The sequence below is a fragment of the Monodelphis domestica genome, chromosome 6, assembly GCF_027887165.1.
Source record: "Monodelphis domestica isolate mMonDom1 chromosome 6, mMonDom1.pri, whole genome shotgun sequence".
In the NCBI taxonomy this organism is placed as follows: domain Eukaryota; kingdom Metazoa; phylum Chordata; class Mammalia; order Didelphimorphia; family Didelphidae; genus Monodelphis; species Monodelphis domestica.
The window spans coordinates 80,549,982-80,575,406 of NC_077232.1; the positions used below are offsets into that span (position 1 = coordinate 80,549,982).

General features: G+C 41.1%; 2 protein-coding genes across 4 annotated transcripts in view; both read left to right on the forward strand.

Moving 5' to 3' along the window:
- The window catches only part of CFAP99 (cilia and flagella associated protein 99), a 192,241-nt gene that overhangs the window by 160,527 nt on the left and 6,289 nt on the right, over nt 1-25,425 (forward strand). For all 3 annotated transcript variants that reach the window (XM_056803661.1, XM_056803660.1, XM_056803662.1), the window contains exons 14-16: nt 1,795-2,000; nt 16,090-16,270; nt 17,511-17,662. In XM_056803661.1, the coding sequence (XP_056659639.1) occupies nt 1,795-2,000; nt 16,090-16,270; nt 17,511-17,662 (539 nt within the window). The remainder of the gene's footprint in view (nt 1-1,794; nt 2,001-16,089; nt 16,271-17,510; nt 17,663-25,425) is intronic.
- RNF4 (ring finger protein 4) overlaps nt 21,992-25,425 on the forward strand; it is a 76,699-nt gene continuing 73,265 nt past the window's right edge. Inside the window, exon 1 of the mRNA XM_001373813.5 lies at nt 21,992-22,379. The gene's annotated coding sequence lies outside the window, so the exon portion shown is untranslated. The remainder of the gene's footprint in view (nt 22,380-25,425) is intronic.

Sequence of the window (25,425 nt, forward strand, 5' to 3'; positions counted from 1 at the left end):
AAGAAAAAGATACAATCCAAATATCTCAGCCAGAGGACCTGTATGGACACTTCTGCATAGTGAAGCTGCCATTACTGCCCCATGAAGGGCAAAGCAATGGAGAGGTCAATATCTCTAAGTCTCCGGTTGTAAACCACCCAGCACCCAACAGCCCAGACACACAGCTGGTTCCTGCCCTGCCCCTTGGCTTCTCCTGGTACTTTTCCCTGAGGCTCCCATCTGCCCCTCAGAGAGAGTTTGCTCAGATGTTTCTGATGCCCCACAGAAGAAGTTGTTGGTTTGAAGGGGGAAAAAAAGACGAGAAGAGAAGAAAGGGAAGCTTATTTATTCCTTTTCCTCTGTGAGCAAAGATCTGAGCAGAATGGGTTGAGGAATATAGTTTCAGCTAGGCTAGGAAGCTGTATTCTACTCCTGCAGGGGCACTAGAAGCCATACTTCCCCTCAGGACTCTACTATTTATCTCTAAAGTTACTGACCCAGAGAGGATCCATTTCCACTCTCCCCTAATCCACATTTAAAGAATTTCTTTCCCTGCTAATTAAAGATGATCTATAATAAACAGCAGCAACAACAAAAATCCATCCTTTGCCTTATGTTGCCTCTTCTCTAGACTTTTCTTGATGATTCATCAGGGATGGCCAAGGGAATAGTAGAGTTTTTTCCTAAAATTCATTGATTGTATTTTTACTCTCAGGCTATTTTTCATATATACTAGAAAGTATAATATGGAGGAAGAAGACTTAACTGAGATTCAAGAGTCCTGGATTCTAGTCCCATCCCTGGTACCAATAATAACGTGCATACCTCCACTAAATCCCCTCCTGCAAAGACGTAGCATGGTATATAGAAAGAATACTTAATTTCAAGTCAGAGGACTCAGGTATTCAATATACAATCTTGTATGATCTTGAGCAAGCCAATTAAACTCACTGAGCCTCAGTGTCCTCATCTGGAAAGTCTCTTAAGGTCCTCTTTCCGGTTATAAATCTGTGATCCTATACAGTCATGGTGTGGAAATGACTGAGTTCTCAAACACTTCACCAGTGAAATGTAAGCTCTGGCAGATCTTGGCTTCAAGTCAGGAAGGCTTGAAGTATAAAGCTAGTGATTGACTCTGTGTTCTGTCTGAGGACCAGCCTAGCTAAAAAACATGGCAAAGCTCATCACCATCTCTGGTTGGCCAATGGAGAATGAATTTTTTCAGTCAAAGGAATATTTGAAATTACCTAATAATGAGCATCGAATATCCACAGAGGTGAAATCATTAATCTTTCAAAGTAACTCACATCTCTTTTGACCTTTACTAATAACAGAGTGCCTTCTGCATAACTCTATGAGGTAGGAAGTAGGAGAATTATTATCTCCATTTTTCCAGTGAGAAAAGTAAAGCTAACTTGCTCATGGTCACAAAGCTAATAAGAATGCTGGAACTGGAACCCAAATCTTAATATCCTAGACTGTGTGTGGTTCTCTACCATACTCCCAAGTCATGATGTGACCTTGGGCAAGTTTCTTAACCTTTGGGGCCATCAGTTTACACCTGGATAAAATGAGGGGAATATTTTGGGCTCTAAAGTGCTGTGAAATCCTACATTTCCCAAAAGAGGAAGAGGGACATCTCATCCTAATATCTGGTTGGCTGCGATTTTTCAGCTACTTTAAAGAGGCATTCTAATGTCTCATAAACAGTTATTTCTTGACAATTGTGTGTTTTATGCCACTAAAAACAAGGTCAGCTTTTCCTACCTTGCAGTAAGATATCTCCATCTAATTATTCCATCATTCTCTCTCTAGGATGCTGGCCATCGCCTGTTTGGGGAAATGTCCTTTGTGGAACTTCAGGAAAGGCTGCTGTTGCTGAGGGAGCACCAAAAACGAGATGAAGAAGACAAGCGGGACCAGATCATCCGGGAAAAGCAAGCAAAGAAGAGTGAGCTTATGGAAAAAGCTGAAAAGATCGCTATGTGCCGAGAAGCCTGTGGGAGAGCAGAAGCGTTAAAGTCAGTACCCAACAGGAGCATACAGCAGTGCTCATGAGACAGTGGGTGGAGGGGAAGGGGGATCTTAGGGACCACAAGTCCAAGACCATTCACCAGTGTGGCACAGCAAACAAACATTCAAGATCTTTGGGGCAGGTAGGTGGCTCTGTAGATAGAGCTCCAGGCTTGGAGTTAGGAGGACCTGGGTTCAAATATGATCTCAGCTAATTTCCTAGCTGTGTGACCCTGGGCAAATCACTCACCCCCAATTAGCTAGCCCTTATGGCTCTTCTGTCCCAGAATCAATTGCATCAATTCTAAAACAAAACAAAACAAACAAAAAAAAAAGGCCAAGATGTTAAGCCTCACATGACTAATAGTCTTCACTGTCCTCTGGGCTTGTCAGACCAGATCTGAACCATTGTTTCTAGTTGTAGGCATTACCATTTTAAAAGGACATGGATAAATGAGAGTATATCCAGAAGAGGGGATACAGGATAGTGAGGAGACTCAAAACCACTCATTCAACCATTCATTTAATAAACATTTATCAAGTACCTGCCAATGCAGTGTCTTTCCTGAGTTCAAATCCAGCTTCAGATAAGCATTAGCTGTGTCACTTCACCTCTATCTGCCTCAGTTTCCTTAACTATAAAATGGGAATAATAATAGCACCTACCTCCCAGGGTTGTTGTAAGAATCAAAGGAGATAACATTTGTAAAATGCTTAGCACCCTGCCTGGCCCTTAGTAAATACTTCAGAAATACTTGTTCTCTTCCCACCTCCATTCCTCCACACCCTAGTGGTATGATGCTGGGCAAGTTATTTAGCTTCTCGGTGCCCTAGATAAACCTCTAAGTCTATAAATTACAGAGAAGGTTCTGAGCAACATCTCTAGAGGGCTTTTCCTCCCTGGGAGTTCCCCACATCTTTGAAATCACAGTTTCCTGCTATGTATTGAGCCCTCAGTTTGGTTATTAAGGATGATGCAAAGTTTAGATAGGACAAGGAAAAACACGACTTCTGTCTCCATGGAACTGACAGTCAAGATGTAGATGGTCCCTCCTCTCCTCTGACATCACCACCTGCCTGGCACAGGCCCTCATCACCTTCCCACTAGATTGTCCCAATAGCCACCTGCCTCCAACCTCTTCTTGCCCCAGTTCATTCAGCCACCAAAGTGATATCCCTAAAGCACAGGCCTGACCCTATCAGCCCCAACTCAGGGAACTCCTGTCGCCTCCAGGATGAAATATTAAATCTTCCGACATTCAAAGCCCTTCCTACTATAATGTAGTCTCCTATCATTCCATTCTTCTTAGACATGAATCTTTATCATGTACTCGTCAATCCATTGATGTTGGCCTTCTTGCTCTTCCACTAATAAGATACTCCATCTCTTAGCCCTGAGTGTTTTTACTGGCTGTCCCCCAGGGCTGGAAAGCTCTTCTTCCTTATATCCTTCTTTTACTTTATTTTTTTAAGCCCTTACCTTCCATCTTAGAATCAATACTGTGTATCAGTTCCAAGGCAGAAGAGTGGTAAGGGCTAGGCAATGGGGGTTAAGTGACTTGCCCAGGGTCACACAGCTGGGAAGTGTCTGAGGCCAGATTTGAACCTAGGACCTCCGGTCTCTAGGCCTGGCTCTCAATCCACTGAGCCACCCAGCTTCCCCCTCCTTATATCCTTCTACCAGTCTCCTTGGCTTCCTTTAAGTTGCAGCTAAATCCCACCATCTAAAAAAAGCCTTTTTCAACCTTTCTTAATTCTAGTACCTTCTCTTTCTTAATTATTTCATATATATATATAATCTATCTATCTATTGCTCTATCTTTCCATCTATTTATCTGTCTGTCTTGCTATCTCTCTATCCATCATCTATCTGTCTATCTCTATCTCTGTGTCTGTCTTTCTATCTATCATTTATCATCTATCTGTCTACCTCTATCTCTCTGTGTCTGTCTTTCTATCTATCTCATCTATCTGTCTGTCTATATCTTCTATCTCTCTGACTGTCTATCTAGCTAGCTAACTATCTTGTTTGAAACTATTTATTTGCTTGTCTTCCCTGATCAATTATAAATTCCTTAAGGACAGGGACTCTCTTTTGCTTCTTTTTTTGTATGCCCATTTCTTTCACAGTGCCTGGCACATGGCAGGTATTTAATAAATGTGTACTGACTGCCGGATACGCCACAGATACAAATAACTAAAATTCAGTATTAGATGATAATACTTCCCTGTCTTGTATCTTTTTGCTATTGCCATACTACTTCCCTGGGAGTTCAGTAGAACTCATTTCAGTCCTTCAAGCTTTTGGAATTCTATCTCCATAGGTGTCCCTTCCACCAAACGAGATTCTAGCCCTTTCATACCATAGCAGACAATCTTTATGACTTGTTGAGACCAAAACAAACAAACAAAAGCCATACATCCTTCTTGGTGAAGGAGCCCCTGGAAATCGACCAGAATTCCTGGAAACTTATCAAGACTTCTCCTTGGATGACAGATAGAACGATTCATCCCTGGGACAGCCAAAGCTCCTAGTCACTCCTCTAGCCTTTGAGCACCCAGGGTTCCCCCTACACTATGGTAGGGAGACGTTAGAAAAGGTCTCGAGCTGGATCTTGAGGATTGGGCTGGAATCTGGCAGATGGAGATCTTGGAAGCTGGGAGACAGTAAAGATAAAAATGCCAAGGGAGTCGGGCACTTTGGGGTATGAGGATAGGCTCCGGGGATCACCAGGAGTCCAGGTAGCCTGCAGCATCTAGTACCTGAACAGAAGCAATAAATTGGAGTCAGATAGTGGAGGGTCTGGAATGCCAGGATGAAGAGTTTAAGACTTTATTCTGTATGTAGGCAATCCTACATTCCTGAAAAGGGAGATGAGGAAATGAGTCTGAGTCACCACCTGAACCAGATAGTTTTTGAAGCTACCAGGAGATAGAGCCCTGTGTTTATTATTGTTGACTCATTTTTAAGTCGTGTCTGACTCTTCCTGACCCCATGTAGGGTTTTCTTGGCAAAGATGCCGCAGTGATTTGCCATTTCCTTCTCCAGTTGATGTGACAGAGGAAGAAACTGAGGCAAACAGAGTTAAGTGATTTGCCCAGGGTCACCCAGCTAGAAAGTGGGGATGGGTTTTAATTCAGGAAGAGGAGTCTTCCTGATTCCAAGCCTAGTGGTCTGTCCACCGTGCTACCTAGCTGCCTCCATGTACTCAGGAGCAAAAGCATCCTCTGAGCATGAGTAGAAGAAGGGTTGGCCAATTTCTTGCCAAATAAACTTACGCTTGGCTTTGCATATTCATCATATGGGACAGATTTTAATATCTGCAATATTTGTCAGCTATGTAGGGCAGGATGTTTGCCCCTTGTTCCCCTCAGTGTGTGCCTACAGGTCAATGACCAGACCAGCCCACATTTCTCAAGTGTATTTCTCATAAAGTCTAGAAGGGATTATCAACTTTAGAGATAGGAAGGACCTTAGTCCATCTTCCTTGTTCTACTCATGTGGAAACTAAGGCCCACAAAAGCCAAGAGATTCAGAATCAGATCTAGAGCTGGAAGGGCCTCTCCAGGCCCTTTAGTCCAATGTTTTCATCTTGTGGGTGAGCAAATTGAAGCCCAGGGATAGCGAGAGATTTATCTAAGATCACAGAACTACTAAGTGATAAGAACCCAGGTCTCCTGACTCCCTAACCTTTCAGCTGTTTCACAGAAGAGAAACTGAGGTGCTAATAAGTGAGCCAGAGCCAAGACTCTTTTTTGTTTTTGTTTTTGTTTTGTTAACCTTTACCTTCAGTCTTAGAATTTATTTTATTGGTTCCAAGGCCGAAGAGTAGTAAGGTCCAGGCAATGAGGGGTTAAGTGACTTGCCCAGGGTCACACAGCTGGGAAGTATCTGAAGCTACATTTGAACCCAACACCTACAATGTCTCTTGGCCTGACTCTCAATTCACTGAACCACCTAGCTGCCTCCAGCTAATACTCTTGACATTTTTTTTTCATGGACTCCTTTGGGAATCCTTTGCAAATTGGGAACCTATGGAGCTTTTCTCAGAATAATGTGTTTTTTCTTAAACCCTTACTTTCCATCTTCAAATCAATGCTATATATGGTTCTAAGGCAAAAGAGCAATAAGGCTAAATTAAGTGACTTGCCTGGGGTCACACAACTAGAAAATGTGATTTGAACTCAGGATCTCCCATGTCTAGGTTGGGCTCTCAATCTATTGAGTAATCTAGATTCCCCCTCAAAATAATGTTTTAAAATACATAAATACATCCTTTGTAGGATTTACAAAGGAAACCAAATAAATTAATATTTAATATTAATGAAAAGCAAAAATAGTTTTTTCTATCCAAGTTCATGATCATTCCCTCCCCAATCTCCTCTATAAATCTGTGCCTAGACACTTCTGAGCATCCCCAGATTAGGTATCCTTTCCCATAGCAGAAAAAGAAGGGCAGCAGGATTATGAGGGAAGAAAGGGGAACCACTGAGAACAATACCCCAAAGTCTTTTTTTTTTAAACCCTTACCTTCCGTCTTGGAATCAATACTGAGTATTGGCTCCAAAGCAGAAGAGTGGTAAGGTCTAGGCAATGGGGGTCAAGTGACTTGCCCAGGGTCACACAGCTGGGAAGTGTCTGAGGCCAGATTTGAACCTAGGACCTCCCGTCTCTAGGCCTGGCTCTCAATCCATTGAGCTACCCAGCTATCCAGCTGCCCCCTGCCCCCCAAAGTCTTTCTGCCAGGCAGAGGCTGCCTACAATCCCCACAGAATATCAGGGAGGAACTGGACTTGCAATGCCTCCAAAGCATTGTTGCTTTGTTTCATACAACTCTGAGAGTGAGTAGAAGGAGTTAGAATCAGAAGGATTAGGGTGAGGGGTGCAGGGTCAAGCATCCTGGAAGCCTGACTCTTCCCTGGGCATCTCCATGGGCATGTCTGATGGCCTGGCAGCCAGCTCTTTGAGAGAGGCCTTGGGCAAGCCCTAATGATTCCACTGAGGATCTCAGTCACCTTTAAAATATATAATATTGTGTCATATTATATATAATCATATTCACATCCCTACTTTACACCCTACAGGGTTGTAGGGAAGAAAGTGCCCCATCCCATAAACATGCTACAGAATCTGAGTTTTGTTATTATGGCTACCTTAGAATATTGTTAGAAGGAAATAACTTTGCAAATTGAAAAGCATTTCTTTCTTTCCTTCCTGTAACATCCTCAGGGCTCATGGTTTTAATGCTGTAGGGAAGGTCCCAGGACTGCAAAGTGGAGCAGTGTCTTCAAGGTGATCTGGTCAAATGTCTTATTTTACAGATGAGGGAGCTTGAGTTTAGCCATGGGAAAACACTTGCCCACTGACTCACAAACAGTAAATAGCAGAGCTAGAATTCTACCCACTCTCCTCTTTTTCCAAATCCTTTGCATCAAATGAGATAATATTTGTCAAGCATTTAATAAGTGCCAGGCATCTAGTAAACACTATATAAAAATTCAGTGGTGGTGGTGAGGCAAGTTTACCTTCAAGCTTAATGCCCAATTGTGTCAGCTGAACCCTATCCCTAACCCCAAAGAGTTTTCTGGTCTCATATTCATTCTTTTTCTTTCTTTCTTTTTTCTTTCTTTTTCTTCCTTTCTTGCTTTCTTTCTTGCTTTCTCTCTTTCTTGCTTGCTTTCTCTCTTGCTTGCTTTCTCTTTTTTCTTTTTCTTTCTTTCTTTCTTTCTTCCTTCCTTCCTTCCTTCCTTCCTTCCTTTCTTCCTTCCTTCCTTCCTTTCTTTCTTTCTTTCTTTCTTACTTGCTTGCTTGCTTTCTCTTTTTTCTTTCTTCCTTCTTTCTTTCTTTCTCTTTTTTCTTTCTTTTTCTTTCTTCCTTCTTTTCTTTCTTTCTTTCTTTCTTTCTTTCTTTCTTTCTTTCTTTCTTTCTCTCTCTCTTTCTTGCTTGCTTTCTCTCTTTCTTGCTTGCTTTCTCTTTTTTCTTTCTTCCTTCTTCTTTCTTTCTTTCCCTTTTTTCTTTCTTTTTCTTTCTTTCTTCCTTCTTTTCTTTCTTTCTTTCTTTCTTTCTTTCTTTCTTTCTTTCTTTCTTTCTTTCTTTCTTTCTTTCTTTCTTTCTTTCTTTCTTTCTTTCTTTCTTTCTTTCTTTCCTTCCTTCCTTCCTTCCTTCCTTCCTTCCTTCCTTCCTTCCTTCCTTCCTTCCTTCCTTCCTTCCTTCCTTCCTTCCTTCCTTCCTTTCTTCCATTCTTTTCAAACCCCTACTTTCCGCCTTACTATCAATTCTAAGACAGAAGAGGAGCAAGAACTAGGCAAGATTGATCACATGGTCTATGGGGATATGATTGAGGATTTAGACTCTAAAAGATCACCTTTGTGTAAATACTAATAATATGGAAATAGGTCTTGGTCAATGACCAATTTTTCTTAATTAATCAATAAAATAAAAATTAATATTGGAAAAGAAAAAAAGAACTTAGGTAAGAACTTTCTGCGTTAGTATCAGTTCAAAGACAGGAGAGAAACAAGAACTAGGCAAGAACCTTCTGCCTTAGTATCAATTCTAAAACAGAAGAAGCAAGAACTAGGCAAGAACTTTCTACCTTAGTATCAGTTCTAAAACAGAAGAGAAGCAAGAACAAGGCAATGGGGGTTAAGTGACTTGTTCAGGATCACCCAGGTAGAAAGTGTTTGAGATCAGCTTTGAACCCTGGATCTCCCAACTCTAGATTTGAGCCACCAAGCTGCCTCTCTAGTATTTTTATAAGCCAGACAGTCCAGTGGCATTTGTGTAGGGGGAGTCTAAGGACTCTCCTTCCCCATTGTCAGTATCAGAAATATTCTATTATCAGTGCCATCTATAGCACCCCAGAAGACACAAAGAAGGCTGGAGAATTATTTCATTATGACAGAAATTAAGGCTTGAGTCCCCAAACCTCTGTTCAGGAGATACTGTTGTACCTAAGTAATTAGACCAACCTTGCACATGTCAGCAAATCAGCTTCTATTAAAGAACAGCCCCAATGAGCCCAAAGTGATGCTGAAGCTTTCTGAAGCATCCCCAAGAGTTTCACTTTGGTCCCAACTAAATAAATTATACTATAAAGATGCTTACAGGCAGCCAGTCACAAAACTGTGGTTTAATCAGCCACAGAATCAGTCCTAACTCTGGGATACCTTAAACCCAAGAAATAACAGGCTCATTGCCTTCCTATTGGATGGGGCTATAAAGTGGAACTACCAAAGCCACCCTTTAGGAGAGTGAAATTGGATTCAGTTCCTCAGAAGAACAATTCTAGCCCTGATCCTTTGACTTCGAATATGTCAAGAACTGTAAAATATCAGGGCTGGAAGTTGCCTCCCTTAGAACATAGAATATCAAAACTAGAAAGGCCTTTAGGGTATAAAAGAGAAATTGTTAGAGCTAGGAGAGAAAATAGAATATAGACTATCAGGGGCCAGAGAAGTGAAGAAATGAATGAACTAATTAATTTAATATATCAACAATAGCTGTTATTTACTTATTTATTTTAATTACATATTTACTTATTTATTATATGTCATATATAATAAATATAATAATATATGATATATATCATATATGTATTATTTAAAGGATGCAAAGAATTTTCCATACATTATCTATTTGAACTATACAACAATCCTGAGTTGCAAATAATGTAGGTACAGATATCATTATTCCCAAAGGCAGTAAGGTGGAGCAGTGTATAGAATTCTGGTCTGGTCAGGAAGCCCTGAGTTTGAATTCAACTTTAGACACTTCCTAGCTGTGGAACCCTGAGCAAGTTACCTAATCCCAATTGTCTCATCCTTTCCTCTCTTCTGCCTTGGAACCAATGCTTAGTATTGATTCTAAGATAGAAGGTAAGGGTTAAAAAAATTTTTTTGAAAGTCATTTAATTATTTGGCCTCAGTTTCCCCAATTGTAAAATGGAGGTATTAATAGTGCCTACTTCATAAGATTGTTGTGAGAATCCAATGAGACACTATTTGAAAAAATAATTTCATTCAGAACCTGGCACATAGTAAGCTTTATATAAATGCTTATTCCTTTCCCTTTTTGCAGAAATGGGAAATGTATAGGAAGTGATTTGCCTAAAATTATTTCATGCCTTTAGTAGCAGACCCTGCCCAGGAGCTCGGACATTACGTAATAGTGTATTGTGTCCTTTCTACTCTATCAGGAATGTCCTTGGACTCCTTCTAAAAGTTCTGGCTTCTAATTCTGCTTTCTCATTCTTCCTCTGGGAATTTGGTAGATTAATAAGCTTCTTACTGCAAAGATCCTGAAAATTTTTTAAGGATAGATGTCTAGAGATGCATATTAGCAACTCTGAAATGAAAGGGATTGGATCAGATGATCGCTGAGGCCCCTCCCAGCTCTGAATGGAATGATCATTTATCAGTACCAATAAGAAGGTCCACCAAAGTGTGCTAATCGCTTTTTTTTTCCATGCATCCAAAATATTGCACATGCTCAAAGGTAACAAAATTTCAAAATAATTGAATTATCACTTATCAGTACCAATAAGAAGGTCCACCTGAATGTCCTAATCACCTCATAATTTCACATAACCAAAATATTCCGCATGAAGGTAACAAAATTTCAAAATAATGTAGTAGAGACTCTGGTCTTACTGTCATTTAGCCTAGTATATCAAATCCCCAGAGTGTGGTCCCTAATTCTCCCCTCCAAGTTCTCCCCAAAAAGTTATGGTTTCTAATATATCAGGCCTCATCCAATTTGTTCCCCAATGATCAGTTAACCAATTAAACATCTATTAGTTTTTTTTTTTTTTTTAACTCTTACCTTCTGTCTTAGTATCAATTCTAAGCAGAAGAGAGGTTATCAGGGCGAAGTGACTTACCCAGGATCACACCAACTAGAAAGTGTCTGATTTGAACCAAGGTCCATCCAGTTCCAGGTCTGGTGTCCTATCCACTGTGCCTACCTAGTGTAATTTCCCCTTAGAAAGTGCAATATTGTATGTACCTCTAGTTAGAGATCATTAGAGATACAAGTTTGTTATATGTACTGATTCACTGGGAGATTTCTACGTGCTCATTTCCCAATGGAATCACAGGGGGGATTGCATTTGCTCCCCAGGACTCTAAATCTCAGCTTCCCATGTTCCTTCTCACATTAGGTGCTAACATAGGGAGGATATAAGTTTTGTGTAGCTCTGCCCCCTCTCTCTCTTTTCCCCTGATCGTTGTTTGTGGAGGTGGTGTGAGGTGAGAGGCAGAGGTTTTATGCACATTTTACTTATATTTCTTTTTTCTTCTACTTCAAGTGATAACTATTAATAAACCTTATAAAATATAATACTTGGAGTTATTGGAAATTAATTTAAATCTTATACTAGCTACCCCTCTATTAGCTTTTATAAAAGGATTGTTACTAAGAAAGTATAGCAAGGACTGAAATACAACAATATCATCCATCCGCACACACAATTGAGAGTGTATTCTCTCCTCTACATAGCCACTTGGGATGGAGATACCATGCATTCATGAATGTATGGAAGCTGGGTGAGAAGGCAAGGCAGTTAAAGCTGGAAGCTTCTTCCTCAAAAGATAATAGGGGAAAGAAGGAAATACCATCCATTCAAACTTTTTGCATGTACACTTCTTTGTGGAATTAAAAAGCCAGGTTTCCTGATTCCCAGTGAATTCTTTTTCTGTTGCATCCTACTCCATGAGGAAAGACACTTTTATCAGAGAATGATTAAGTTACTTGATCTGTTCCCTCCCTCATAGAGGAGTATAATTCCAATGTCTTTGGGATAAAAAAAAAAGAAACTTTTCAGTCTAACGTTGAAAGTTCTTCACAATCTGGCTACAACCTACTCTTACAGCTTTATTCTTTCTCCCTTTCCCTCACTGTGTTCTAAGCAAAGTGAATAAATGACTAGCTGTACTTAGAAATCAATATTCTATCTCTTGCCTCCATGCATTTATACAGGCTATCCCCCCATACCAGACACTCCTTCTCAGAATATTCTTCAAGGCTCAGCTCATGTATTACTCCCCTTCACAAAGGCTTCCTAATTCTAACAAGTTATTCTCCTCTCTCTCCATCCTCAAATCACCTCATATTTCCCTCTCTTTGTACATCTTATAGCTCCTCCAGGGAATGTAAGTAAGCTCCTTAAGAGGAGGGACTGTTTCATTTTTGGTTTTTATATCATTAGAATGTAAGGCACAGTAAAAGTGTTTAATTAATGCCTATTGAGTCAAATAAAGCTGTCTAGAAATGCAAAGGGCTGTGTGAGGTCTTCAATACTTCAGGTGTTGAAGCAGAAGTAGAATGATGACTTATCAGTAGATATGGCAAAGGGGCTCCATGCTAGATGTCCCCTGTAATAAAATTCAGTGTAACAAGAATTTATGTAGTTCTACTATGTTCAAGGTCCTGAATTATATATACAAAAGGCAAAGCAAAAAATAGTCCCTGCCCACAAATGGAATATATATTCTACTAAATATGTCAGCTGAACCCCACCACCACCACCAAAAAGAAGTTATAGTCAAAAGTTTAAATAAAGCAGTGATAAACATAGCTTAAGAAAAAGATGGAAAAAACTATGTTATGATTAAACTTGTCATAGATAAAGAAATAATATCAATATTAAATATATGTACATGGGATGGCATGGCATTCAAGTTCTTAAAGCTAATCAAAATGCACAAAAGACCTAGAAAGTAAAACACTAAAATTTAGGTGGCCTTAATGTTCTTCTGTCAGAGTGTAGCAAATACAACAGAAAGATAAACAAAGAAATTACAGAATTGAACAAAATGTTGGATGGAAAAATTGTATTTATGGGAATATCTTCATGGAGAACTCATAAACAAATGCAAAGGGGCAGAATCTCAAACCCAATCTTTACAAGCAATAATGTAATAAAACTTTTAATTAATAACAAAACCCATGCAAAATATATAGACAAATGAAAGCAAAAAATTACTAATATTACTAACTAATTACTGAGTCAAAAACCAAATCATAGAAATAATTATATAAAGGATTTATGATTTTGTTAATGAAAAAATAGTTCTTGCCATTTTAGAAGGTATCTTCCCCCACTCCTTTGCAGAGATGGTAAGCCCATGGATGTAGAATATTGCACTTATTTTTAGATTTTTAAATGTAATGATTATTTTTGTTTTTTCTCTTCCTCCTTTCTTTCAAAAATTTTGTTGTTGTTGAATAGAATGGCTCTCTGGGAGAAAGGAGAGGAGTGATCCGGGGTAAATTTAGTGTAAAACTTTAAAACAAAAGATATCAATAAAAATTTATTTTTAAATAAGAAAGACAGCTCTCAAAAGAACTACCAACTACCAATATCTTTAAAAATTTTAAGGTTACTTAAAATAAGAGAAATATAACTAAAATATGACTTCATACCCATCAAATAGGCAAAAATGGTGAATGTCAATAAAGTTAGGGTTGACAAAGATATGGAAAAAAAGACACTAACTCACTGCGTATGGAGTTGCAATTATTTTAGCAAATAATTTGTAATTGGGCCACACTCCTAAGAACATTCATACCTTTGATCTATCAATCCCATCAGGGACCCAACAAGATCATGAATATCAAGAAAAAAACTTATCCATATTAAGATATTCATAGCATCACTATTTGTTTAACAAAAAAACTAGAAACAAATTTTGTGCCTAACCATTAAGGGAAGGGCTTAACAAACTGTGATAAATTAAATTATTGCACCCTAAGGAACAATAGAAAATTTGAGGAAATATAGGAAGACTCATATGAGGTGATGCAAACAAAGAAGGACTAAAAAGAACAATGACTACAACTGTGACAACAAAAATAGATGACAAAATAAAATGGATAAAGAAACATGAGGCCATGCTGGAACTAGCATACATCCCTCTTTTAACAAAGAAAACTATTAAAGTATAAAGTTGCATGTAAAGTATGAAATATAATCATAAATACATGATAAAATTTAAAACATTCTGAAAATACAACCCAAAGCCTTATACCATTAATAAATAATCACTATAAATATATAATAACTACAAAGCAGAATGACATAACCTAAGAGAGATGCAAAGAGGGAAAGATATTTTCCAGTTCAATCTTTTTAAAAACTGTTTTCTCAGAATTTAAAGCCATTTTCTAGAACACTGTCTGTTGGAAAGCAAGATCCTTTTCTTTTTATGGAAGAAAATACTAAGCAGCATCACAGAATTGCTGCCAGAGTTATTAAGGTTCAGGGGCTGGGACTCAAAGTCTGATGTCAAACCCAATGCTATCTTCACAAGGCTACACTGCCTCATTGGAAAACATGGCAAAAATTAAAATGAGACGTATGTCTTAGTCTATTCTAGGAGTGGGCCAGAATGGAATCACCAGCATATGGCAGCCACATTGGTATGTTTTGCCAGTCAGCATGTCTGGCTAGGGAAGTCTGGGAAGGGAAGGGAATAAGCATTCATATGGTGCCTTCCTATTGTGTGCCTGGCACCAAGCTAAGCACTTTTATGAATTTCCTCTCATTTGATTGACTTGTCCCTCCACTTCCCACTTCCCACTCCCCACCTCCTCCTGCTCCAGAAGAAGATATCCACCGCTCACAGCTCAAGCATCCCTTTCCTCCTAGCTGAAGTATTCAAGCAGAATAACATGGTCGGGAATTAGGGATGTTTAGTTCTGCTGAGTTATAAAGTAGGCAGCACTGACAATTATATAGCATTCTATGGTTGCAAATGGGCAGCTAGGTGGTGCAGTGGATAGAGTGCCAGGTTGGACTCAGGAAGACCTGAACTCCAATCCACTAGCTGTGTGACTTGGGACAAATCACTTAATCCTGAGTGCCTCAGTTTACTCATCTGTAAAATGAGCTGGAGAAGGAAACAACAAATCATTCTAGTATCTTTGCCAAGAAAACCTCAACTGGAGTCATGAAGAATCAGTGATGACGGAAAGGACTGAGCAACAACAACTCTACTTACAAAAGACTTTAGATACCAGTGGGAGAAGAAAGACAGGGATGATTCACCTCCATTTGACAGAGGAAGAAACCAGAGCCCCAGTGGGTCAAATGAACTTACCTTTAAGGTCATCTAGTGGAATAGAGACAAACCTAAGTCTTCTGACTTTTCCAAGCCCAGTGTCTCCTCTAACAACTAACTATAAAATGCAAATTCCAATTCAATTAAGTGAACTCAAACTTTCCCGATATTATATTGACTTGGGGGAAAGAATTTTGATCAATTGAAACAAATAAAGGTTACATGTTTGCATCAGAGAAAGAGAAATGACTGATAATTCAAATTTATATGACTTTACAAAATTCTTCCCTCATAACTATCCTGTAGTTATTTGGGCAAGTATTATTATCCACAGAGAATTAAATATCTTACCTAAAACCCCGTGTTAGAGCCAAATATTGAACTCTGATTCCAAGCCTCCATGCTTTTTACACACACACACACACACACACACTCAATGCCTTCAGGTCTTGACTCTATAAAGAGCAGAGCTGTATAGTCTCCATAGCCAGATGAGCAGAGCCACCATTTTCCTTTCCATTCATTCTGCTTGTTGCTGTTCCTTGGAGACTGTGAAGAGGCACCATCATGCCATAGAAAGGATGCCTTAGAAAATGGACAAGGTCAAATGCAACTTTGAATCTTGGCCCTTCCACCAAGTGACTCTGAACAGTTTCCTCACCCATAAACTGGAGATGATGGTCTCATTACCTGACTCCATTGGCACATCCCAATAAAAAATGAATCCAGGGTTCCTTTCCCAATTAGTCACTCCTTTCACCACCACAAAGGTCCATCTATCGGGAATGCTCTGTGATTCTATATCACGGAACACTCATCTCAGAAGTTTTATGATTGCAGACAACCCAAAGGATTGTGGAAACAAGTCTGGTCATTGTAAGAAGTTAATATCTGTAAAGTGCTTAGTGTATAGTCCATGGCTCAAAGCAAGTGTGATATAAATGTTAGCTATTATTAGCTGTGAAGAAAGGGATTAATCCTTTCCATCTCATTTCTCTTTGTTTTGTTTTGTTTTGGTCTGTTTCTTCTGTCCAGATCTGAGGAAAAAAGGAAGCTGGACTTCCATACAGCCAAAGCTGATATTAAAGATGAGCGCAATTTAGAGATGGAGAGAAAAATCCAGGAGATAATAGAGGAGCGCCAAAGAGAGAGAGATCGCCTGAAGGCAAGATTCCGGAAGGCTAAGCAAGAATCAGAAGCATGGCTCAGGGCCAAGGTAAGCTACTCCCAGGAGAGAAGGGCTGTGTTGACCAGCTTTGGGCTCATATTGAACTGGCCAAATGTAGGAGTCCTGGAGGCCCTTCAGGGCTTTATTGCTAAAAATCGTGTTTCTACAGCACTTGGAGACTAGCATAGAAAGGATGAATTAGCCTACAGGGACCAATACAGGAAGATGTTCAGAGTTGCCTTTCTTGGTTTCAGGGGGTCCACATGGGAGTTTTGGGGTCTGCTTCCAGCCATAAGTGACTCAGGACTGTACTTTGGCCAAACCACCATACAACAGGGTACAGATCAGGGGAGAGGATATACTATACCATAGCCAATTTGACATCAGTAGTATTTCTGGAAGGCTAAACTTATAAAACACCTTCTGGGGACTGGCATGGTGGAAAAGGGAAGCTGAAGCTGGTGAATTGTTTAAGCTCAAGAGTTCTAAGTCACAGTGGCCCAAAGCATGACACCAATATGGCGGGTCCAGGCAGATGACAGAAGGAAGGATGGAGAGTGAAGGCTGCCTAAAGCGGGGCAAACTGGTCCAGGTGGAAATAGAATAGCTAAAAGCTTCTGTGATGATGGGTAGTAGGGTCAGACTGTGAGTGGTCACTGCACTTCCAGGCTGGGTGAGATATATCCTCACACTCCCCAGTAAAAAGCATCTTTCAATAGTTCAGGGGGAGGTAACATTAACATAATTATCTTTCTTTTACAAATGAAATTCATCCAATCATAGATTTAGAGCAGGAAGGAGCCTCCTAGGTCAGCAGATCCAAGTCCCTGCTTAATTACATGCTGTAAGATGACTGTTAGATGGAACTTTTTTGTTGTTGTTGTTAAAACCTTTTGCCTTCTGTCTTAGAATTGGTACAAATATCAGTTGCAAGGCAGAAGAGAGAGAAGGGCTAAGCAAATAGGGTTAAGGGTCTTACCAAAGGTCATACAGCTAGAAAATTTCTGAGGCTAGATTTAAACCCAGGTCCTTCATACAAGCTTGGCTCTTTATCCAGAGACACCTAGCCGCCCCTTGGATGGAACTTTAAAATGAATCAAACCAATGGAGCCAAGATGTTGTTCTGCTCAAAACTTGTCCTGGTCAGCAGAGAACGTGACCTAAAATCCACTTTTTGTGCCAGGGATCTTCCCTAGGACCCCATGAAGATCTTAAGTTTTCCCTTGGGGGAAGTAGGTGGGAGCCCAGGCTCTGGTACAGTGATGGTCTTGTCTTTCCTTTTTCCTAGACGCCTTTTGAAGAACGCCACTGGAAACTGTTGGAGAAGGGCCAAGAAAGACTTTACAGGAAACTCCAGAAAGAAACGGCTCCCAGAGCAGCAGAGCAGAGAGAGATGTTCCGTGTGTCCACCCTGAGCGGAGCTTTGCCATGCATTCTGAGGTCTCAAAATGCCACCTAATTTGTTCTGTCCCCTCGAGAACTAGACTCCAGCCCTAGGGGATTTGGATACACAGAGAAGGTAGCCAGTTGGCCTCCTAGGAGTCTTGGATCCCCAAACACCCAAGGGTTGTCAGGGGGCTAGCAGAGGATATTAAGTCAAGGCAAAGAGGGGTGCGGACCATGGAATAAAGGATGCTGACTAGGAAGTTCTAGAACATCTTCTGTGTGAGTTCAGCATCACAGCCGCACGCTTTCAGTGGTTTTTCGGAGGGGGTACAAAGTGAGCCCTCCAGCTTCGAGCAGTCTTACCTTTTTGTGAGTAATTTCTGACTCCCTAGTTACCTCAGGATGCTAAGAGCCATGTTCTGAGGTTCTCTCCTGGAGAGATGTTCTATTGTGGGAACGTTGTTGCCAGATTCTCTTGTGAACCTCCCACTTCGTTGGTTCTGAGAAGGAAACCTGTTTGTAGGGTTGGTGGTTTCCAAGGTCAAATTGTTGATTTTGTTTGTGTTTGATGAAACTTATCTGTTATAAAGTTGGATTTTGCTTAAGGGGGGTGGGAGTGGGGTTGTTGGGGTTATTTGGTAGTGATATGGGGGAAAAAATCAATAAATTGTTTGTTTGTTTTAACATACAGAAGAAAACAAAACTAAATCAGAAGAGCAAGGGGAACTCCTATTACTCTGCCTTATCTGCCTAGGCTTCTTATCTGGTTCTTTCTTCTCTATAGCTTGAGTGGGTTGAGGTTCCCAGCCATCCCATGACTGGAAAGAAATGGTTTTGAAGTAAGAAGACCTGGGCAGGAATTCCACTTAATTACCCATGTGACCTCTGCACAAGCCTTTTCTCTTCCTAGGCTTTCACTTACGCATCTTTAAGACGAGGGGAAGGAATCAGATGTTCCATCTGCCGGCCCTGTGATTCTGCTCATCCTTCATGATCTATCTTAAACGATCCTTCTCCAGAAAGCTTCCCCTCCTATCCCTTCCACTACAAATCAGAAATGACTTGGCAAAATCTCCCTGGCCAGGGTCAAGAATCAGAATGGGCTGGGTCTATGGGGGTCCATGATCCCAACAAAAAGCTTTCCCTTTCCATCAGGCAAGCCGGGAGGGGGGAAGGAGAGGTGGGAGAGGGTCATAGAATACCGGGCTCAGACCTGAACATGCCGGATGTTATCTGCTGCTCTTATTGCTTTTTGTGCATACATACGAGTTTGGTCCTACCCTCCTTTCTGGAGAAAGGGCTCATTCCATTCTCTCAGCTGTCATGGTTCCCAGTCTTCTTCAGCTGGGCTCTTGGGGTCAGTCCTTCAGCAGGGGCACAAGGATGCCAAAGTCAACCACAGCCTCTCCATGGTCCAGCCAAGGGAGTAGGAGAACCGAGGGCCAGATGTCTGGGCTGGAAAAACCACCCGATTCTCCCCCAAAGTTGTGAACAATCTCTAGGAACAGAGCTCAGATAGTTAGGCTGGAGCGCTCAACTTCAACCTACATATGGAGAGGTTTTTCAGTTCCAGAGTGGGGAGTTCAAATCCTGGCTCTGCTATTTACCAGTGATAGGATCCTGGACCGGTTCCTTCATTGCTCTAGAACTCACTTTCCTCATCTGGAAGATAAAGGAATTGAACTCTCTGGGTCCTTACAGCCCCAAATCTCTTAAAAAGATCCCGTCAACCTCATCAGGCTCTCTGCTTGACCCTCTCTCTCTTCAGCCGCTAGATTTGTGCCTCCCCTCGGTCAGTTAGTCTCTGAAAGACTTGAAGTTAGTAAATTCAATTTAACCACCATTTAAGGGCTTGTTGGGTGCCGAGTGTTGGCCTGGGAGGGGGAGGATACACATTTTAGAGAAGACACATTCCCTGTCCTCATAAGCCTTAGTTTAATAAGGGAATGAGATGGAAGCACTGACAACTGCAGTACAAAAACGCCAGGGCCTATGAGGTCCAGGGAAGCATCCAGCGTGAGGGCTCGCTGAGCCTTTTTCAGGGCTGTTCATCCTCCTTCGGTGTCCCCCTGCCCCCCAGCTCTCAGCTGTGGCTCTGAGAAACAGTAGCACGTGCAGTTTCACCCTGATAAACTCTCCCTCCAGGCCGGCTAAACCAGGTCTCACCCCCATCAGAGAGTCGGGGGATGTCTACCCCAGGCACGTGGGGAAGGGGCAGATGAGAACAATTTGTTCCAGCAGCCACGAAAGCGGTGGAAGGTCGGACATTGAAGACACGGAGCTCGTCCTCTGCATCCCGACCCATCACCAGCCACCCTGACTTTTGTCTTGCCGCTGGGCTTTGGCGACTGGAAGAGAGATTGCAGCGGATGACTGTCTACCTCTGCCCCACTGAAGTCCAATTTTCCTGCAAGTCAAAAGATCACCCAGGGATACATTTTGATCTTTTTAAGTACGGTGGGCAACAGCAACAACAACAAAAAAAAAACACTAAAAAAAAGCAGTTTTTTCAATAGAAATTGTGCTAGACATAGCTTGGAAGATCCAGATTCAAATTCTATCATGAGCACCTGGTAGCTAGGTGACCCTGACTCCGTTTCCACATCTAATGATAATAATAATAGCTGGCATTTATATAGCACCTACTATGTGCCAGACACTGTGGACTTTTCAAATATCTCATTTGATTATAACAACTCTGGAGGCAGGTGCAATGATTACCCTCATTTTATAGTCCAAACTGAGGCAGTCACATAGCTAACAAATACCTGAGGTTGAATCTGAACTCAGATCTTTCTGATACAAGGTTTAGTACTCTATTCCCTGTAGCACTTAATGACCCTGAAAAAAAATGGTTGGTCTAAAAATGAGCTAATATAAGATGGTTAGACAAAGCATATGCCAAGCTCTGTGCTAAGCCCCGGGAGATAAATACAAGCAAATGCTATTTTTTAGACTCAAAGAGCTTACATGCATAAAGAGATCAAACAGGGAGAGGGAGCAGCACTGTAATAGGAGAGGAGCAGAACTCTGAAGAGAGTCCAGGCAAGAGGAAGGTAAGGCATGGCAGGACTCTTTCCTAAAAAAAAAAAAGGCTCTGGCTCTAAATCCATCATTATAGTAATGAGGGCATTATAGTCATGTCAACAATCTGCTCTGTGAGCTCTGTAGGGAAAAGAAATCAGGGAAGGCTTCCTTGGGAAGATGGCTTTAAAGTATGGGTGGTAACAACATTCAGGGAGAGAGTACAATAGGCATAGAGCACAAAACACATCATATTTGTCTGGAAAACAGTTTGTAAGAATAATTAGTCTGATTAGAGCAAAGTGTTTGGAGTGAAGTCATGGGAGATAAGGTTGGAAAGTTAGCTTTGTGCTGGGTCATGGAGGATCTTGGATGCCAGCTTAAGGAATTTGAACATGGTTCTGTAGCTCCTGGGGCAGCTAATTGGTGCAGTAGACAAAACACTGGGCTTGGAGCTGGGAAGATTTAACCTCCTGAGTTCAAATCTAGTCTCAGAAACTTGGGCAAGTCACTTAACCCTGTTTACCTTACTTTCCTCATCTATAAAATGCACTGGAGGGAGATATGGCAAATCACTCCAGAATCTTTGCCAAGAAAACCCCAAATGGAGGCATGAAGGGTCAGGCATGACTGGAAAATGACTGAACAAAAACCAACATTGAACAATAGATATCTGGCAAACACTGAAGCTTTTGGAGCTTGGCAACAACACGTCTGGGTTTATATGTAAGGGAAATGAGTCTGAAAGTGGTATGAATGTTAGATTAGAGTGGGGAGAGAGCAGAAGGAAGAAGAATTGGTAGGAGTTGGCTACAATGATCTCCAGAGGTGATGATGAGCACTTGTGTTAGAGTGGCGATTTTTGGGAAATGGGATGGACACAAGAGGTGTCGTGGAGAAGGAAAGAGTAGGGCAGAGGAAAGGTCACACACTCCTAACCTTTCAAACATGGAAGACCTGGAGAATGGTGGTACCAAAGACAGAAATAATCAAGCCATAAAGAAGAGTGAATGCTTCTTCTTCCAGTTACCTTGTGTTATGTATACATAGTCAGTTTCCCCCGGTAAGCTCCTATAGGGCAGGAACTATTTCATTTTTTTTCCTTCCAATTAATAGTGGATGCCTGGAATAAATACTCCATGGATGTCTTTTATTCAGTTGGGGGAACAATAAGAAACTTTACTGAAACATTGGTTTGGATGTGCTGACAATGTTCAACTGGCAGTTGGAGATGGGTGGTGGTAGGGTCTGGAGCTTAAGCAGGAGGCCAAGTCAAGTCAATCAACATTTATTATTAAGTGCTTATGATGTGCCAGGTACTGTGCTAAGCCCTGGGAATACAAATACAAACAGAAATAAAGTTAATCCTTGCCTTCAAGGACCCAAGATGGGGAAAGATAACATATAAAAGGAAGCGGCAATGGAGAAGACTCTTGTACAGAGGCATGGTGGAGAAAGCTTGAAGATTCAAGAATGGAGTCCAATGGAGAAGAGAGCTATGGCTGACCTGGGACACTTTCCTCAAATTAGAGATTCTGGGAGGAATCAACCAATCAGAGGAAAGGGCTGTAAGGGCGGAGTATATCTGCATTGTGAGAAGGTTGGAGGTAAGGGTGAGTTTCCAGGATGAGGTGAGGAGGCTACAGGAGCAAAGTGAACTTCCATGGTGAGAAAGCTGCTATAGTATGGTGGGGAAAAGTCTGGAGAGTGGAGTGGAACCCAGAGAAGAAGAAAGACAAGTTTGAAGGTAAAGAATTGGGAGATACCTGAATGGAGGTTGTAGTGGAAGCTGTGGGAATAAGTGACTTTTTTATGAGAGAGAGTGGAGAGAGAGGTAAAGAGGGTTTAGTCCCTCTCTTCCTAATATTTCTATATAGGTCATACCACCATAAAATGACTATCAAGGATAACTTTGAAGGGAAAAAAGCCACAATAAGTCTCTTTGAGATTATTATCATTTGGGGAAAGGGAAGAAGATATATATATTGTAAATATATATATACATATTTAAATATATATATACATACACATATATACACATATATACACATATATACATATATATACATATATACATATATATATATATATATATATATATACCCAACCCTAGCACCACGGAGACTGCCTCTGTAAAAGCCATTGGAGGAAATGGATAGACCACCAATTAGAGTCCTGGTGTGTTCAGGAGATCGCTCTAGTAACCCCAAAGAACTGCTTTCAGAAAGGATGTGAGCCTGTGTCAACCTTGCTACTCTTTTTGGAACAGAAGATTTCTGGGACTGGGATGGGCAAGCTGGATGGGCAAAAGGTGGTTTTGAATGGAAGTGGAGTGTGGTGAAAAGAATAGTAAGTGTGAGTGTGCAGGTGTGTGTATAACTGTAATCTTTGCTACCAGAGGAAGCTGAGGCTTGGGTTAAACTGATGGAGGCATACACACAAAGTCTGGCACCAGTATGGGGCCCTCCCGGATCAGGGGGCCCTCCGGCTGCCTAAAGTGGGGAGGGATAAACCAACCCAGGCCAGAAATGGAGGACAAAACTTCTGTGCCAGAGATCAATAGTAGGGTCACTTCTGTATTTCCAGTCCGGATGAGATAGACACACACACCCCCTCCCCCTAAAAAAGTTAGGAGTCTCTTCAAATCCCTCACTTCTAAATGAGCAAATCTTTGGGGCTCTCTGCCTTCTGAGAGGAAAGTCACAGCTTATTCTTCAAAGGATGAACAGTGTGAATATGCAGGTACCATCAAAGAAATGCTTAATTGACTAGAGTCCAAGAGAAGAGAAAAATATGGGGGATTGGTTAACTCTTTGTCATATAGAAGCAGCAATTTTTGAACAATCACAAGAGAGGTGTTTGCTGTCTTTCCTGGGTATATAAGACATGACAGAGAACCAATCAATAATGACTTGTCAAGTCCTAATGTCTTCCATTCATTTATGTGGGCAGAAATGAATGCCAGATGGAATCTAGGAGAACCTGTGACTAGAACCTGAGACTCAGTTCTAGGGGCTTCTCAGTAACCATTAATTTGGGTGGAGGTGAAGATAAGTGGCTCAATGGATAGAGGCAGGCCTAGAGATGGGAGGTCCTGGGTTCAAATTTGGATTCAGGCACTTCTTAGCTTTGTAACCCTGGGCAAGTCACTTAACCCCAACTACCTAGCTCTTATCGCCCTTTTGCCTTGGAACCAATACACAGTATTGATTCGAATATGTAAAGTAAAGGTTTTAAATTTTAAAAAATAATAATCATTATAATAATAATATATAATATAATAATAATATTAATAAATAATTAACTTGGCTTAAGCCTCCACCTAAGATTTCCCTTAGGATCATCAGAATTTGTTTTTTCTGGGGAGTATTTGTGTCATATCTAAAAGTGCCTTTGTCTTCCCTATATATACTCAGGTTAAAAATAGCAAAGGATGTGGAAGAGTTTTTATTTGACCTGGCAGAAAACATAAATTATTCTGACCTGAGCCCATAAATGGTCAAAACATTTCCTTCTGCCTCGTGTAGGTGTTGGCCTATGGACCAATAGAGTTCAATTCTAATGAATGGGGGCCCCTCCACCAGGGGCAAAGAACTCAATGTTGCCAAAGAGTCAAAGAACTTTCCCATCTGTGAGCCTCACCTTCCCTAGGATCCCATCTAGTCCTCTGGACTTACAGCACCACCCTGGGAGGCATTTCTTTCAGGAGGAAAGGATTCAGGATTGCTAGAGAATTGCAAATTCTCAACCCCTCCCCTCTGGTAGATTCTATTTTCCGGTAGAACCCACCAAGTCCATATGCCTAAAAGTACCAGTAAATCAGTATGTCTGGGTTGTTTTCTCACATCATGGCTCCCTATTGGACCTACTTCCCCTTCCTGTTTCCATCTGGTGATGGCTCCTTCTCTTCTGAATCTCCGACTCCTCATCAGTTTGTGACTCCATTTGGCACCATTTCTTCAATGGACCTGGTTTCCTGCAGGCTACTTGTTGGTGCTCAGGTCTCCTCCAGGAAAGAGTCTGGGTAGGTGTGTGACTCCACTCTTTGTTTATCCATCTGTCTTTCCTCTCCAGCTCTCAGGGTCCTTTCCCTTAGAAAGCTCCTTCCTCTCTCTGGCTCTCTTCTTGGGTATCTATCTCTTTCTGTGCCTGTTGGCTCTAGTGCTCTTTCTCAGGGGGTTCTCTCTTTGTTTGAATTTTCACCCTGCCTCCAGTCAGCTCTGTCTATTCACCACAGTTCCTTAACCTTCCTGGCATTTACCCACTACATTACAGGTTGTTTTTTTTTTATGCTAATTTTGGTTATGTTAAATCAAAAAACCTTTGCAGGAATAAAATTAAAACAAGGTAAGCAGGGACAAATGCATTCAATTGGGGGGAAAATTTACATCAAATATCACTAATGGTCTGATGTTCAAGATATACAGACAACTAGAAGAACTACGTAAGAATAAAAGTCATTCTCCTGGGGAAAATGGTCAAAAAAGAACCAACAGTTCTCAAAAGAATTACACATTACAGTCTTCAAAGTGTTTTTACATCCATTCTCCTTCCCTTCTCTCCTCAATCCCCAGCCCTCTTTCCATTCTCTTCCTTCTTGCTGTCCACAAATACTCAGAACAAAAATACTTGGATCTCCTCCTTTGATAACCACTTCAGGCTATTATCCTCTCTGCCTCTTCTCCCCACCACTGCCAAACTCCCTCATTTACTACCTCCACTCCTTTCCACCCATTTACTTTTCAACCCCTTGCAACATGACTCTTGATCTTCTTTCTTTCCTGATACTGTGC